At 41.0% G+C, this 16,893-nt stretch overlaps 3 protein-coding genes across 5 annotated transcripts in view; 2 read left to right on the top strand and 1 right to left on the bottom strand.

Moving 5' to 3' along the window:
• The window catches only part of LOC6556980 (putative dipeptidase NECHADRAFT_87110), a 73,863-nt gene that overhangs the window by 2,344 nt on the left and 54,626 nt on the right, over positions 1-16,893 (top strand). The window lies entirely within an intron of this gene.
• On the bottom strand, positions 57-9,308 carry LOC6558191 (T-related protein). 2 transcript variants are annotated; one of them, XM_001984823.3, is made up of 7 exons: positions 8,797-9,198; positions 3,888-4,230; positions 2,861-2,981; positions 2,221-2,364; positions 1,349-2,156; positions 923-1,283; positions 57-820 (listed from the first exon to the last, which is right to left on the bottom strand). In XM_001984823.3, exons 2-7 carry the CDS (start codon positions 4,223-4,225, stop codon positions 490-492), a joined length of 2,103 nt encoding a protein of 700 aa, XP_001984859.1. In that variant the 5' UTR covers positions 4,226-4,230; positions 8,797-9,198; the 3' UTR covers positions 57-489. The 2 variants fall into 2 exon arrangements, with proteins under 2 accessions (XP_001984859.1, XP_032594182.1); XM_032738291.2 differs by having other exon boundaries at positions 763-865; positions 8,797-9,308.
• On the top strand, positions 12,464-14,713 carry LOC6556848 (succinate dehydrogenase [ubiquinone] flavoprotein subunit, mitochondrial). Its single transcript, XM_001984824.2, has one exon. It carries the CDS (start codon positions 12,527-12,529, stop codon positions 14,459-14,461), a length of 1,935 nt encoding a protein of 644 aa, XP_001984860.1. The 5' UTR covers positions 12,464-12,526; the 3' UTR covers positions 14,462-14,713.

The raw sequence follows: 16,893 nt of genomic DNA, 5'->3' as shown, positions 1-16,893 counted from the left end.
TTAGTTGAAGAAAGAGAAATGTAAAAGAAAAGTTTGTGTTTAAAAAATGCGTTGCGTAAAGGAAAAATGAATATTTAATTGCTTAAGTTAAATTTCATTAAATTGGGTTGGGCTGTTGCAGATTGAAGACTACAGCATTTTGCATTAAAAACGTTTCTACTTTTCAAGATATTCTCAGCAATTTGTTACTTACTATTTACATTTTGACAAGCTATTATTGAATTGGTCGTAAGTTTTTTGGAAGAACTTTGATAAAGTAAGTAAGCATATATTTATGTGTAATTTAATAAGAACATAATGGAAAGTCATGTTACATTATAATATTTTAGAGTGAAATATTTGCTATAGTGTACTTTGCATGCTGGGGTACTAGTAATAAAGGTCTTAAAATCGAACTCGGTCAATAACTCAATCCATCCTAAGGGTTCATGCGTCTAAAGGCTGGGGTGTTTGCTGGCTGGCTGTATGGCTTTGTATTTCTGCAAGTCATCACTGCAGGGTGCTTTGAGGTGGTGTTAGCGGTGTCCATGTGTCTGCACTGACAGCGGTTACCACAGATGTGGGCACCCCTGTTGGCTGCAGACTGGGCACAGGTAGGGGCACAGGGACGGCAGGAACAACGCCACGATCCACGCTGTGCTCGAGAGACTCCAGCTTGATGTCGTTGCTGTGATTGTTGTGAGTGGCCTTTAGACTGGCACTGGCGCACTCCAGAGTGATGACGGAACTCTGCTCTTCAGCTGGCTTATACATGGAGTTCTGTGACTCATCGAGTGTCTTTGTGACGTCCACTGGCTCCAGCGGGTGGGTGGTGGCATAGCTGTAAAATACATAGTTCGCGATTCGAGAGTGGAATCATTGATAGCTACTTTAGCGATATGAGTGCAGAGTTCGCGTTTCAACTGGTCGCCCCATCACTTACCCAATCTCAAGTGGTATATACTCGGGCTGGTAGTACGCAGGAGCCGAATTCTGGTAGAGTCCATAATCGGCACCAGAGCCATTGTGCCAGCTGCTAGTCGGGTAACTCAATGCCGAGGATGCATTCAGCACATTTGTGTACAGCTGGTGGGTGGGGGAGGTGGGCGTGGGATGGTACACTTGATGTGTGGTTGCACCATACGTCTGTGGCGAGCCCGATGAAACCCCTCCACTCGCATACAGATCCGTCTGCGCCATGTTGTACTGGTGGCCATGCGGCGTCAGATGGTGTATGGTATATCCCGGCGAGGGCGTCGTATAGCTCGGTGAGCCATTCGTGGGCGAGGGTGAATTGTGAGTGGCTGCCAAGAGGATTATAATTATTATTAGATTGATTATGATCAAATGTTGGATGTGTGGCACATACAGATGTTGCGACTGCTGCACACGTTCATGGGCATTGGACCAGGAACACTTGTCGTACTCCAGTAGTTGGTGTTGCTCTGCCAGCTGCTGGGATACGAGAATACCGATGCCGTAGAGCCGCCTTCTACGGGTATAAACCCAGGCTGAGAATAGGAACTGGTGAAGCAACCACCACTGGCAACACTGGCACCACTGCTCGCATTGGTATTTATGCTGCTACTGGTGCTAACCGACCCAATCGATGATTGGAGACTGGTCGGTGTCTGTGGTGCCGATGGTGGCTGCGGCGATGAAGAGGAGCCATTGCCTATGCTGCCATTCGAACCGGAACCGGAGACAACGCGTGGCCGGCTGTAAGGTGTGCTCCGATTTGGCGCTGGATTGCGTGAGGACAGTGTGCGACCGTAGCGATCGCAGCTGCCCGAGACTGCAGCCGATGAGGAGGAGGAGTTGGATGCTGATGGGGATGCCACTAGGGTATGCGGCTGGGCCATGGGCAGCTGTGGTGGTGGTGGTGGTGCCGCAACAGCAGCAACTGCGGCACTTGCATAGTGACTTGGTGGGGGTATCAGCCAGCCATAGTGGGTGTCGTGCGGATAAAGTGTATCCGGACGCTCCTTGGCATCAAGAAAGGCCTTGGCGAATGGATTGTACTTGATTTTGAGTGAGGTGACTTCCTCGTTCTGGTACGCAGTGACCGCAATGAATTGCGTCTCTGGGAATGGATATGTGACCACGTGACGCTGCTCGGAACCAACTCGAACCAGGTGCACCCGCGGCTCGTACTTGTGCAATGAGTTTAACATTATCTGTATAAAGATGGACATTTATATTGGGCATATAAACACATAAAATTGCTTGACTTAAGCTCACCTGTCCGTTGCCATTCGTCTTGTTTGTCAGCTTGACCTTGGCAAATGAAATGGGTTCCTTCATCCAATGGGCACCGAAATTGGGTGACTCGGGATGTACATAAATGGGATTGGAGGGTGGCACCTCTGCCTTGCCACCTGGAACCTGTCAATATAAATAAATAAATAAAAACATTTTAGACTCAAGCAATTTACACAGTCAGATATTTTATTGTCAATTACAGTTGGAATAAATCGTGACAAGCTTCTAGCAACACTTAAATCTCAAAATATATCAGTTGAAACAATAAACTAATTTGTTTATTTCATTGGCATTTATTTCACCATCTTTGCAGACTTAAAATCTTTCTCTCTAATATCAATTTTTCACAATTAAATTAATAAATTTAATTTAAAATACAAAAATGCTATATTTTTAGTAAAGATTAAAAGTGTTACAATTCTTTAAAAAGGTTCTGGCATTCAAAATACTTATGGCAGTCAGTTTTAGATATATTCAAAAGTTAATTATATATCGTTGAACTATATTCAAAAATGAATATTACAAAATCGGACTTTAACAACATGATTTTATCATCAAATTTTTAATTAAAAATTGTTTTCCAATTAAAATTTGCTGGCAAATTGGTTCATATACATACCCATTCACCATTGACGTACTTCCAGCGATGTGAGTCCACTTGAACAAACTCGAGAAGAACCGTATACATGGCTGCCGGATCCAAGCCAGAAGCACTGATTTTCACAACCGGAAACATTCGCCTGCAAGAACAATACCAAAAAGTATCACAATTAAAATGGGTGCAGTCTTGAATATGAATATTCTATGTGGCAAACAGACGGTCGAATGCCAAAGCATTTCCATTTTTCCACTTTTGCATTTTGTTGCTCATGGTCTGGTCTGGTTTGCCTGGTTTGCCATGGCCCGTTCACAGGCTCTACTTATAGAGTGGCCAGTAATGCTGTACTCGTGTTCTGAGAGTGGCAGCAACAGCAACAGCAACAGAAGCAGGCAGCAACCACTTGAATGGTTTTGCCTCTCAGCCCACAACTCCCCGTCGGTGTCAGTCTCTGTGTCAGTTTCGGACAAATATTGAAACGCGCCGTCCGCGCACTGTTCCACAACAATTAGTACAAGATGGCGGCTGTTGCCGGGCCGCGTTAATTAGCACCTATCCGGGACCAGAGACCGGACACCGGGGCGGTGAAGTCCAAGTTCTAAGCGCGTTTCGCACACGAACACACGCACTCACAGATATATATATATATATATATATATATATATATATATATACATGCACTGGTTGGTAAATATTTTTAGTTATTTCGACAAACGCTCGCATGTAAATAGATACATACAAATATGTGTAGATGTGTATTGTGAGTGTGCTCATATTTGTATATGCGGAGCTATAGAAACGTTAACGCTTCATTATAAGGTGCAAACAGCACCACATGAAAATTCATTGCAGCAAAAACAAAAGCGCAAAAAAAAAACTCATTGCCAATTTGCATAGGAAAACAAAATGCGCCGCAATCGCCAGCATCGATTTTGTTGGCCACGTTAACTTCCATTTAACATGTTCAACTGCAAAAAGAAGGGCCTCGGAGCACAACAACAACAATAACAAGAACAACAACTACAACAACAATTGACTCACAACTAACCTGCCATTCTTGGTGACGATCATCTCGTTGGTCAGATTCTGGAAGCGCAGCCACAGCTCTCGATCATCCAGCGAGACTCGCAGATTGCGATCAAGTTCATTGGGACTACCAGCACCGCCGCCAATGCGATGTCCACCGCCGGCACCGCCTGCCGATGCCATGGCAACTGCACCGCCCACACCCCCTAAACTATGTCCATGTCCATGGCCATGTCCATTGTGCACAGCATGCTGGGGGGAGGGAGAGCCGCTGCCGCCGCCATTGCTACCGCCAGCTGCCACATTTCCATTAAGGCCGGTTGTGGGATCCACGGCGGACAAGATATGGGATGTGGTCATTTCTGCTGTAAAATGAAAACAGAATTAGTTTCATAAAATTAAATTTGATCTATTATCGATTATAAAAAAATTTAAAACTATGTGTGTAAAATCGGTTTTTTTAGTACTTTATTACAAAACGATGTCAAAGTTGCAATCCTAAAATCAAGTGCCGTCCTAGCTCTATACACAATCGCACATGATTGTTTTTTATACAAGGCTTCTTTCTCACCATCGATATAGCCATGACCGTCTGTCCACTTGTGTATCTGTTCAACGTTTGTTGCTTAAATGAGAAACTCGCTCAGTTTTTAAGTTCTATGGTTTTAATGGATTAATTGTTTATTGTTTGGTGACCTAATTTTTTAACTGAAGTATGTCTTTCGCTGGCCACAGGATTTTTTACACTCCTATATACCAAGCTGTTCACAGGATTATGAAAACATTAAGGAGATTAAGCCCATTGCGGTAGCATAATTAGCCAAATATGGTGCAAGTGTGTCGACGGGGCTTACTCCCCGCGTACAGCAGCCCTAATCCGATATATTTCGAGCATCGGGATTTGTACGACATTCATGTCTGATACAGAATATTTAGTTCAGAGCCAGTTGTAAAACGGAAAACCTAGAATTAAAATTATTATAAAGCTGCTGACTAAAATTTAAATGCCAATAAATTGACTCTATTCACCCTTGTCATTGAATCCTCGGCGTAACTAAGATAGACATTCTTTATTGTTTATTATTGAATTACATTTTCACTTTGTAAGTCTTATTTGAATTTAAGATTTGACTAATAATATTTTGATCTTTCCTTAGATTTATTATTTATCTGAATATACTTTAATTAAAAGCACGTCAAACAGCTTCCTGGGCATAGATTTTAGATAAATTAATTTTTAATTTAATATTTCGTTAGAGATGCTTTAACAACTCACAGAATGTGAATTATTCGAATATACAGGGTTTTTTAAATTGACATTGGAATTACATCAAAGACGTTTGACCTGCCTGGCCGACGCATCTTTCAAGCACTTTATACCTTTACAGCGCTGTGTCAGCCGCATTAGAAGAATGGGCAAGCCAAGTCTGTTGTCGGCTTTTAATTATATTGCACACTTTAGCTATGCCTTGCCCATGCCTGAGACTCCAATTCAATCTCAGACTCAGACTCAGACTCATACCGACTCTCACAAACTCTGACAAACCTCGGACAGAGACTTGGATGCTTGCTGGCCATAAACAGCGGGCACCCTTTTTATTTATGGCCGTGGCAACAGCAACAAACACCTCTGTTTACTCCGGGTAGGCAGCCGCTGTTACGGCCAGGGCCCGGCACAGTACTCGTATTGTAAAAAAGCAGCGGCGGTGAAAAAAAAGAACAAAATGCGCTTAAAATCTGCCTGGTGATGTCTAAATTCTGGGCTGGCACTGAAAGTGTTTCTCGCAATGTTTTGTAATCATAAATTAACAAAATGTATTAATTGTTTTGTTTGTTTTTATTGCGCTACGATATTGGAGGTGAAATGCCGACGGTGCTTGCAGAACCTCACCACATGAATTCAACCCCAAACTTTCAGCTAGGATATTTATGGGTCAGATGCTTAGAACATATTGTTCTTCCAACTTATCCCGAAGTGTTGGTTATTCTGGCTGGTTTTGATTTATTTTGGGCAGCTTCTCATCTCAAAATGCCTGTGAATATCTCTGTCATTTGTTATAAATGTAATTTAATGCCTCCAAACGAATATATTTCCCTAATCGTGATTGAATTAGTCACTGATATAAAGGGCGTCAATTAATTAGATTGCGATAAAAGATTATAATTTTTATTACTGATTTAGCACAACCATTTTACCTTGACAAATAATAAAAACAGAATATAAATACAAATTTAATGGAATTTAAGTGGATGCTGTAAGCTGAAAGCCGAGACATATTTAATTAAAAATGTATCATTTCCATATTATATTCATTGGTGTTGCATTATAACTAACGCCTGTGTGTTTATACCACAATGTGCATCTACTTATATGCACATACGCAGTACATATGTATTTGTATGTATGCAACTCATATCTATGCATGTATAAAATTTGGTAAGTTTTGTTGTGTATTCCAACACAAGTTTATACCGTTCATCCATCGCTGAGCCTAATGAAAAGCGGTTTTTGTGTGCTGTCTAAACTCGCGTGGTATACCACTATGTGTGTGTGTGTGTGAGTGTGTGTGTGTGTGTATCTGTGAACGTGTGTGCCTATGTACTTTAACTTTAAAATTTGATGGCTGCCATGACGCTTTTGGTTGGAGTTTTTACCCCATCCACTTTGGGATGTTGATTTTTGAATGATTTCGTGACTTTGATGTTTACTCAGACCATTTTCTATAATACCCCCTTCATAGGTATTTACAAACTTACGTTTGAGAGACAAATCAAAAGGCTTAGAGATACATATGTACGTATGAAGTAGCAATTGACATATATTTTAAACACTTTTAATGATTATTTAAATTAGTTGTTAATTTTAATTAGTTTACTGATGCAAAATATTTATTAATGCATTTCAAAATTGAATTATTTTATTTTTGTTATTACTAAAAAATGTAAATATAATTAAATTTTAGGTGCATAGATTTGTTAACCAATTAATAGTAAGGAAGTTCAGTAGTTATATATTTGAATATTATAAGCATAATACATAATGGAGACCCTGTTTCTGCTTTAGACCAAATGTCCAACTTTGATTTTAACCTGCTTTTAATGGCTTTAATATTGATATATTTTATCTGCATTTTATGTTGAACACAATCGTTGAAAGAATTCGGATATCCCGAAGCGGTTGCATTTCACACCTGATCAGGATGAGCCAACTCTAAATGCCGCTGGCGGGTGGCACTGAAACAGACTGACAACTTATCGGTGGCGATTAAACAGATTTGCTAAATTTCACACTTCATTTTACATGAAAATAAACCACATTTAAGTTTAGCTTCTGGCTGTGTATCTTATTTCATTGCACATCGGTCATCACGACAAGTCATGCATGATGACGGCGGATCAAAACTGACTTGAGGTCAACTCCTTTAGTATGTTAAGGGTGGGCGTGGCAGTTCAAAACGGTATTGTCACACTTTTGTTTTCTGCACATTTCACGCTTGGCGGATAACCGTTGATAAACGCACTTTATGAGACGCATACTAAAATTTTGTACAAACTGTAATTAATTAGTAAGCATTTGTCAAGTACTAAAGCTCAGCGCTGAATGGTCGCGGGGGGGAAGTGGGGTGAGGGGGCGACTGCGGCTCGGTTACCCCGATATGGTCGGAGGTGAAAATTCCTTGGTTCTTTTGATTTGTATTTAATAGGATAATTTTCACATGCGTCGTAATTGGTTGGCATAGCTAAGCTGGCCAATTGTGTGTTATGGGTCCCCCACTGTTGCTGCTGCTGATTGTTGTTGTTGTTGTTGTTGTTATTGTTGTTGCCGTGGCCGATTAAAATGCCTGCGGCGGTGTCGGCACAAGCAAATTCTTATGTCCCTCCTAATTTGCGTGTGAACATTTTGCTTGGCAGCGGCTGCGTTTCGAGCCCCTAGAGTCTGCTGGCTGGTGTCGCGTGGGTAGCTGACGCTGCTGTTTTATATTATTAGAGTTATTATTAGGATCATTAATAACAGTTTTTGTCACTTGCTGGTTTCATTTTGGAGAAGTGTGGAATAGATTTTGGGTGTCAAATTTGGTGTTTTGTAAATTTTGTCGCTTTGAATTCAATGTTTGATTTTCACACGTATGTTTAAATGGGCTTGCCAATTGAAAATTTGCATAAAACTTCTGCTGTCTAAATATATGAAAATACAAATTAACAACAACTAACTATTTCTATTAAAGAAGCATGTCATCATAGATGACAAACTATCGCTCATTGTTCTAATACAAAACATTTTTTCAGCATTTAAGTTACAATAATTAATAAAACATGATAGATATGTTTTTGTCTTTTTCTTTTAATTAACTTGCGTATGTTATTGCCTAATCTCCATTTTATTTAGTCGATAAAATATAATCTATTAGTCAACACCTTACTTGTTGTAATAACCGTTTTTGATATTAATGATGTTTTGGCCAAAATAATTACAGTTAAGAGTTTTCATGCATCGAGCTCCAAGCCCATAATTATTTTCTATTGTGTTTCATTGTACGCCATATAGATATATATTGTCGGAAAATTGATTTTTCACTGTGTCTAGGTTGGATAAACATTTTACTCAGATGACACTTCTCTATAGAAATTTTAAAAACCTTCTGTGCAGAATAAAATAACACCATAGTTTGGTAAAGTCACATTCAGAATTAGTTCGAATATATATATATTCATGGATGGAGTTGATTATTTTGATAGTCTGGATTTTAACAGTTTTTAACTATTTTGTTTGGTAAATCTTAAGTAATATTCGATATTCGCCTTCGCTATTTGGTAAAATTTATAAATTAAATATATGCTTATAGACATTTACCGATATCAAGTAGAATTAGCACACAAATATGTGTACATAAAAAACATAAAAACGTACAAAACATATAAAAAAAACTTACTTATTGTGAAATGTATATTCCGGCTCTCACCGGCAGCACTTTTTCTCGTAATCCTTTGCAGAACTTGAATCAAATTCCCCGATTTTTTAGATCACGCACTAAGTCACACACCAGCCACAAATCACTGTAGCTATATATTTTCAATAGTTTTTCTTTTTTTTTAATATTTTTTTTTTGTTCAGTTTTGGGTTGCACTTTCCACGCAAGTTCACCGATACCGATTTGGCAGACGCTAAGAGGAAGAGAGAATCGCTAAACGTTTGCGCCGATTTTTCTGTGGGACTTTTCGAGTTGCCGTCGTCGATTTTCGGGCCGCCGTCGAATGCGATCGTTGTTTGCGTTGCCACCGTTCCCTGGCTAATGATTGACGATCGGTGCTAATTTTTTCAACCATCACAAGCCGTGCTTGCTTTTTAGATGTCGGCGTTCGCTTGTACCTCTATTTCTCTTTTTTGGCCGACTTGCCATCTTGTTTACGCGTTTGGCTCAATGGCTGGCTGATTCAACTCTTTCTCAGCCATTGCCGATGAGTGTCAGGCAATCGCCGTCCCACTCGCACTCGCACTGCCAGTCGCACTCGCACTCGCAATGAATCACAAACGTTGTGCAAACTGGCTTAGCCACACCTTCTAACAGGCAAGCGCGAGCAGCGAACGCACCTCTCGCTCGATCTTACTACCCGCCATCGCTTTGGACCCGACAGCCAGGTAGGGTCGAAAGAAGCCTCAGTTTCAGGTTTCCGATTTTGAACATCATTCATGAGCACATGAGCAAGTCGATCGTTCAATGCGTTCGCTTAAAACGTGATCGCCGCCTGACCTCCTAGTGGAGACTCGATACAAGTCCTGAGCGTTTCTCTCTCTTGCTCTCTCTCTCTGTCTCTCTCTGTATCTTTGTCAATACGAGCTTTACATGCGCCAGTTATTAAGTGCAAGGTGTTTTAATAAATTATGAAATAAACTGATATTCGACCACCTAACTAACTAACCAACAGATCCATACGTACGTACGATTTGGATTTATATATGCGTTGTGTTCGTTACTTTGACCGCCGACTGAGTGGCTTCAATTTGTTTAGACTCTCGTTTCGTGCTTTTGTTTGCGCAGCCAATTAAAACTTTGTATATTTTTTCCACGGCGTTTGTTTGTTGTTGGCCTGCGTCTGCACCTAAAACTGGTTTGCCGTTCAAAGCATTTTTCTCTACACACTTTTTTCTCTTGTTCAATTTTCAGCTGAATTTTAAGTTGTAAACATTTAACCACAACGTATGTATGTACCCCAAAATACGTACTGGCCGAAATACGTATGTATGTATATATATATAGATGTATGTATATTGGAAAAAAATATGTACATACACCGATACGGGGCGGAGCTGAACGTTGGGGTTAATATACCAACTGAAAAGGCGAACTCGTTTCGATTTGGTTGCGGTGTTAGCAATGCTTCAATTCGATTCAATTAAATACAATTCAAACGAGATTTTGCTTTACAAATCAAAGCTATTCAAAATCTTGGTGTCACTGAAATTCAGTATGGAATCGCATTTTTACGTAGAAATCTGAATACTCTTTTATACGTATGATATATATAAATCTGAATAAACATACCTTTAACAATAAACAATTTAACTAGCCACAAAAACTTTCAATTTTAATGGATCTTATCAATCGATGTATATTGACAATGACTTGACGATTTCGCATTGGAATTATATATTTGTAGATGATTTAGCGATCGCCTTAACACATATTACTTTGGCATAAAAGAAACACAATTTATTTATTTATAATTTTATTTATTACCTTAATAACTACTTGGTTTCAAATGCAAACTAGTTTGAAGAAAAGGCGACACTTTGTGTTAGTGATACAAAAGAAATCGATATTACACTTTGTGGCAAGATGTTGGAGACTCTATTAACTGTTGCTATTGCTTCTGTTTTGAAATTATTTATAACTTGTTCGTGTTTTTTGAAGATCACGCGCGTTTGCTGTGCTGCTGACTTTTGAGCCACTGGCAAAACGATTCGATCTACGATGAATTCCTCTTTCTCAAGTCGCCGCCGCGTGTCAATGGACCGCCACCGTTGTGCTGGGGGATTGGGGAAAATATTGATCGGTCTGTGGAGCTGAAATGCAAACAGAGGCACTGCTACGTCCAAAGGCCCACAACTCGGCGGTACAGTTGAGTAAATGAGAAGAGTCAACAAAACTATGAGATTGAATAAAAAAAAAAGAAATCAAATAGGAAAAAGCGCTGCAAACATATTGTATCTAAAAGCGTAGTCAACATGACAAATTGAATCCGACTGATTTTCGATCAAACTGAATCGCTTAAAACGGGAATGCAATTAATGGGTTACCTCATTTCCCTGCTCCTGGTTGCTTATCCAAGACCACGAGCCTGTTGCAGTTTCATTAACAATGCAATGCGAACAGTTCTTCGGAATGGGAGGAATGGGTATCGGTCTCGTGCCTGGTCTTACTTGGAAAGACGAGCTCAATCCATTCCGTGCTGTGACCTTGCCCTAAATATTTACCACACCGTATTGTAGGTGCGTTTTGTGCCGCTTTATGGCGAATCCTTTCTGCTTGTGTTTGCAAACAATTCGATTTTATGGCGGGCCTAAGCGAATTTCCCCGCCTCAATTAGGCTGAGGTTGTAAACTCATAAACCAAACATACGGAAACGCACATACGCTCGTCCTGGTAAGCAGGCAGGCAGTCAGATCGACCGACCGGCAGATAGATACAAGCACAAACACAGGCACACAAAGGACAGGAGACACAAGTATCCTTTGTAGCAGGCCGAGAGCAATTAGGTGTTTGAGCTGCCGTCGGGAATATCCACGGCCATGTAGAATGCGCTTGCCCAAGTTCGAGTTCAAGTTCGAGTTCGAGTTCGTGTTCCAAGTCTTTCGTTTATCGCCTTGCTCTGCCCCTGGCGCTGCCTAGGACCTGCCTCTACCAACCTCTACCAACAACATGTCGGCAATGTGTATTTGCTAATAGAAGACCGCATTTGCATATTGCGTTGTTTGGATTACATGTTGGCTCGCTGTGCCCTCGTCTGGCCGGGCTAAAAAGCGGTGTAATTCGTGTTTTCGTTTATCTTAAGTATGTTTACACTGTCCGACATGGGCATAAACGCCGACCGTGTACCGCCCCTCTCCGATGCCCCGATCTTTGTTTGCCATGGCAATCAACTGCTTGCAACCATCGCCGTTTGCCATCCTCTTTGTGCTCGTTCTGCTTGCCGCTGAGAGGATTTTCGTGGAAATGGCTAGCTTTTAGTTCGTCCAATAGTAGAAAGATGACGTCGACAATGATAATAGCCAACTAACTAACTAATGCTAGCAATGGTGTTACTTCACAAATACCAGCTGAAATAACAAAATGATTTCGGCCTCAAACTTGTCTGAACTGTAGTTCGAGCATTCAGTGCCCGACTTGAAGCCATTAAACGGACTATTTATTTATTTAGCATAATGTCTTATTAACGTGTTCTAACCTAGACCATCAACTCGAGGTAATTATATAAACGGGTTACATTTTCTTAAATAGTTGAGGTGCTTTAAAATGGATTTCGTTTCTATTCTATTCAGTGTTAAACAATTCTCTGCACTTATTTTATCCCAATTCATATAGTTCAGAAAGTATACTTTGAGAATTTTGTGTACATAGTAAGATATTGTTTTTGTATGTGATTAAAGTTCTTTTGACAACTATGATTTTCTTAAAAGCACAAGCCATTGAAGGCTGTATTCGAAATTCATATCGTTGCTTTCATGTGTCGCAGCAGCTGCACGATTGTGATGCAGACTATAACATTATCGATCACAAGTACGATGCAATTGTGATTGGGGCTGGTGGGGCCGGAATGCGTTGTGGCTTCGAGCTGGCCCGGCATGGCTTCAAGACGGCGATGTTGTCCAAGTTATTCCCCACACGCTCCCACACGGTGGCGGCCCAAGGTGGCGTTAATGCGGCACTGAGCAATATGGACTCTGATGACTGGAGATTCCACTTCTACGACACGGTCAAGGGCAGCGACTGGCTGGGCGATCAGAACGCCATACACTACATGTGCCGCGAGGCGGAGGAAGCTGTCTACGAGCTCGATCAGTTTGGAATGCCGTTCTCGCGCACCAAGGACGGAAAGATCTACCAGCGACCCTTTGGTGGGCAGACTCTTGACTACGGTACGGGCGGGGTGGCTCGACGCTCCTGCGCTGTGGCCGATCGCACCGGACATGCTTTGATACACACACTGTACGGCCAGACGCTTAAGTACAAAGATCTTTGCCACTACTACGTTGATTATTTTGTACTCGATTTAATTATGGCCGAGACACGCTGTGTGGGATGCCTGGCCTGGAATTTGAACGATGGCACCTTTCATCGCTTTCTCGCTAATAATACTGTAGTTGCTACTGGTGGCTGTGGACGCGTCTACTTCTCGACCACTGCCGGACACACATGCACCGGGGATGGCAACGCTTGTGTGTCGCGAGCTAAATTGCCACTGATGGATATGGAGTTTGTACAGTTTCATCCCACTGGCATGTACGGAGCCGGCTGTCTCATCACGGAAGGTGTACGTGGCGAGGGCGGTTTCTTTGTCAACTGTAAGGAGGAGCGTTTCATGGAGCGCTATGCACCGCAGGCCAAGGATCTGGCCTCGCGCGATGTTGTCGCACGTGCCATGACACTGGAGGTGCTACAAGGGAATGGCTGTGGCCCACTCAAGGATCATGTCCACTTGCAGCTCCATCATATCGATCCGCAAATCTTACGCGAACGCCTACCCGGCATCATGAAGACGGCCAAAATATTTGCCAAGGTGGATGTGACCAAGGAACCGGTGCCGGTGTTGCCCACGGTGCACTACAATATGGGTGGTGTACCCACCGATTTCAAGGGTCGCGTGCTCACTCTTGACGATGAGGACAACGAGCTGATTGTCAAGGGTCTCTACTCATGCGGAGAGACTTCATGCGCTTCGGTGCATGGCGCCAATCGCTTGGGCGCCAACTCTCTGCTCGACTTGATTGTCTTTGGGCGCTCCTGCGCAATCGATATTACAACCAACAACTGCCCGGGCGATGATCCGCCCGAGGTGGGCCAAGGTGCCACAGACGCATCGATAGATAACTTTAAAAAGTTACGTCATGCCAATGGAAAAACTACAACGGCCTCCTTGCGTATTGAACTTCAGCGCACTATGACAATGCATGCTGCTGTTTTCCGCGAGGGGAAGTTGCTCAAGCAAGGAGTTGACAAGGTGATCGCATTGTGTAAGGCATTCAAGGATATTAAAGTGTTTGACAGGACGATGGTGTGGAATACGGATCTGGTTGAGACTCTGGAACTGCAAAATATGCTGGCCAACGCTGTGCATATCGTCACCGCTATGGAGAATCGCAAGGAGTCGCGTGGATCACATGCACGTGAGGATTTCAAGGCGCGCTTGGACGAATATGATTACAGCGCTCCCATCGAGGGACAAGAGAAGAAAGCCTTTAAGGATCACTGGCGTAAGCATACTTTGACATTTGCGGAGGGCGACGAGGGATGCACCACCATCAAATACCGACCGGTCATTGACGAAACCTTGGATGACAGCTTACAATCCATACCACCAGCTTCGCGTACATACTGAACATATATATTTTTATAATACTTCAATTGTCTCCTCTCCAAAACCAAATCGACTATAGAGAAATAAATATGCTCTCTGAATAACATGGCATAGCTGTAACCATTACAACAAAATTATGTGTGCTCCAATTAGCAGAAAATTAACACACTCTAAAAGCTTTCCGTTCATTATCAAAACCGCCAAGTTTCAATGGAACTAAACACAATTATTTGAATACATGATAAATTACGTTCTGAAAATCAAGTGAAAATAATAATAATTATTAATAATTAGGATTTTCGTAGTGTATAGCATGAAATTATTGTTAAAAGTAACCTGAAGTGACCTGAATTAAAGTAATATATGTCATTGGAAGTGTATTCGTATAAGCATAAAGTTTGGGCCTATGTATCTATTAACTTGCTTGTTGCTGCTCTTGATTGCATTTGTATTTGGAGCCAGGCAAATGAAGGCTGCCTTTGCCAGTCCTAATGACCACAATAAATTATATTAATTTAGGATCGTTTAACATATACGAAAAAAGAGCAGAGAGGCTGTTGAAGAAATAATTTATAGCTGTTGAAAACTTAACATGTTCATTTTGCCACATGTGTGTGGACTTTGTTGTGGATTAAATGTGTGCGTGTTGTTGTTTGTATATGGACGCGTATGTGAGGACAACAAATGTAAAGCCAACAACAAGCTACTGGTACATAAATACTTTACCCACACAAACGAAAGCAGCAACAGCAACAGCAAAAGCAAAAGCGAAATTATGCCTCCCCAAAAATTTACCCTCTCCAGTCCTTTAGGAAGGAACGCAAGCTGAAACTATTTACTATGTGCTACATATGTACATTGTGTGTGGTGGCATGTGGGTGCTGTGTTGGTTGAGGGCGTTGTAGTTCCTCATTTGTTGCTGCTGGCAAGAACAGCACACAAATTACAGTTACACACACATTTGCCTGTGTTAAATTGTCTCGCAACCAATACAAAGTGACCTTTTTCATTTATTTTTATGATGCCTCCCATCCTTGAAATGTACGCTACCTCAAAGCACCCGGCCTTGCCTCTTGCCCCGCTCGGGACGGGCATGCTCGAAAAATGGCCCAGAAATGTGGGCTCCCAAACAGAAAATACGAAAATACAGTTCCCTGACAACATGGAAATGGCTTTGCACTCTCTGCTTTTTGTTAACCTGCCGAATTTGTTGTTTGTGGTCTATGCACTGCACACTTCTGCCAAATAAATTGCGGGGAAAGTTTTGGCCAACACAATTTTTTCTTTTAACTTTTAAGCCCTGTTGGCAAAAGGCACGATAGCACAATCGCATTGAAAGTTTTGAAAAATGTACGAAACTGCATCGTCTTTGTTGTCTAGCTTTAGCATTTTAAGCGGTTTCACCTTTGTTTGGTAGCTAAGCTCCGTGAAATCCTTCTCATCTGTATCTCATGTGCAGTATATGTAGTTCATTTTGGGAGAGGTTAACACTGTCGATTTTATTCAAAAGGTGTGATATTAGCATTGTATGCTTCATTGTATGCTTCAGATCCATTTGAACTGCTTTGAGGCAAAACCAAATCAAAGTCCATTTGTAAGCACTCACATACTATTCAAACTTCAGCTGTACTATTTGTGGTTCTCTCCGGGCAAATTCGGTAAACTATTTCAGCTATGTGAAACTGCAAATGATTTTAGGTTTTGGTTTGTTTGTTTAACTTTGTTTTACACTTACTTTTGGCTTTGGGCGCTGTTACACCTTTCATTTGAATACCCCGTATGGAAAAATAGAAAAGGCAATATTGGTTGCGCACATTCTTCTAAGCTTCAATCGTATCCTTAGATAGTGTTTATCCATATTAACTATTCTACATTCAGGATGCCTATAAATTAAATGGAACTATATGCATATAATAAATATTTATAATTTCTATTAACATTTTCTGAATTTAATATGGGAATTGTAACATAGGAACACAATATCACACTAGTGAAGTTTCAATAATTCAAATTCAATAAATATATATAAATAAATATTATCATACCTCTGCAAAATATATAAGAACTCTTACTATATTTAATAGTTTTGTATTGCACTGTACAGGGAAACTAAATTTTTGTACGGACCTTCCTTACATGTGTTTCTCTTTAATTAAATTTCAGAAAATTGAGGAGCATATGGGTAAAAAGTTTTTAATAGACACCACAAATTATACATATATCCTTGGTGAGGTGTTCAGTCTGTGTAGCCGTACAGTTTAGTTTGCTGTTATACATATTTACATTATCGAGTGGCTGAGCTTTGTTTGCCAGCAATTTAAATGAATATTTGCAATTTTTGGAACTGTACCGCCTGCTGTTAAAATAAACAGAAATAATTGTCAATTTAAATTTTTGCAGTTTCAATTCGATTATAGCATTTAATCAGTTATTTTTGGTTGATTGCCAAGCTT

This window comes from Drosophila grimshawi, unplaced genomic scaffold (assembly GCF_018153295.1).
Source record: "Drosophila grimshawi isolate 15287-2541.00 unplaced genomic scaffold, ASM1815329v1 contig_44, whole genome shotgun sequence".
Lineage (NCBI taxonomy): Eukaryota > Metazoa > Arthropoda > Insecta > Diptera > Drosophilidae > Drosophila > Drosophila grimshawi.
The sequence above is the reverse complement of the archived record's forward strand: the minus strand, read 5'-3'. Positions and strand labels throughout refer to the sequence as shown.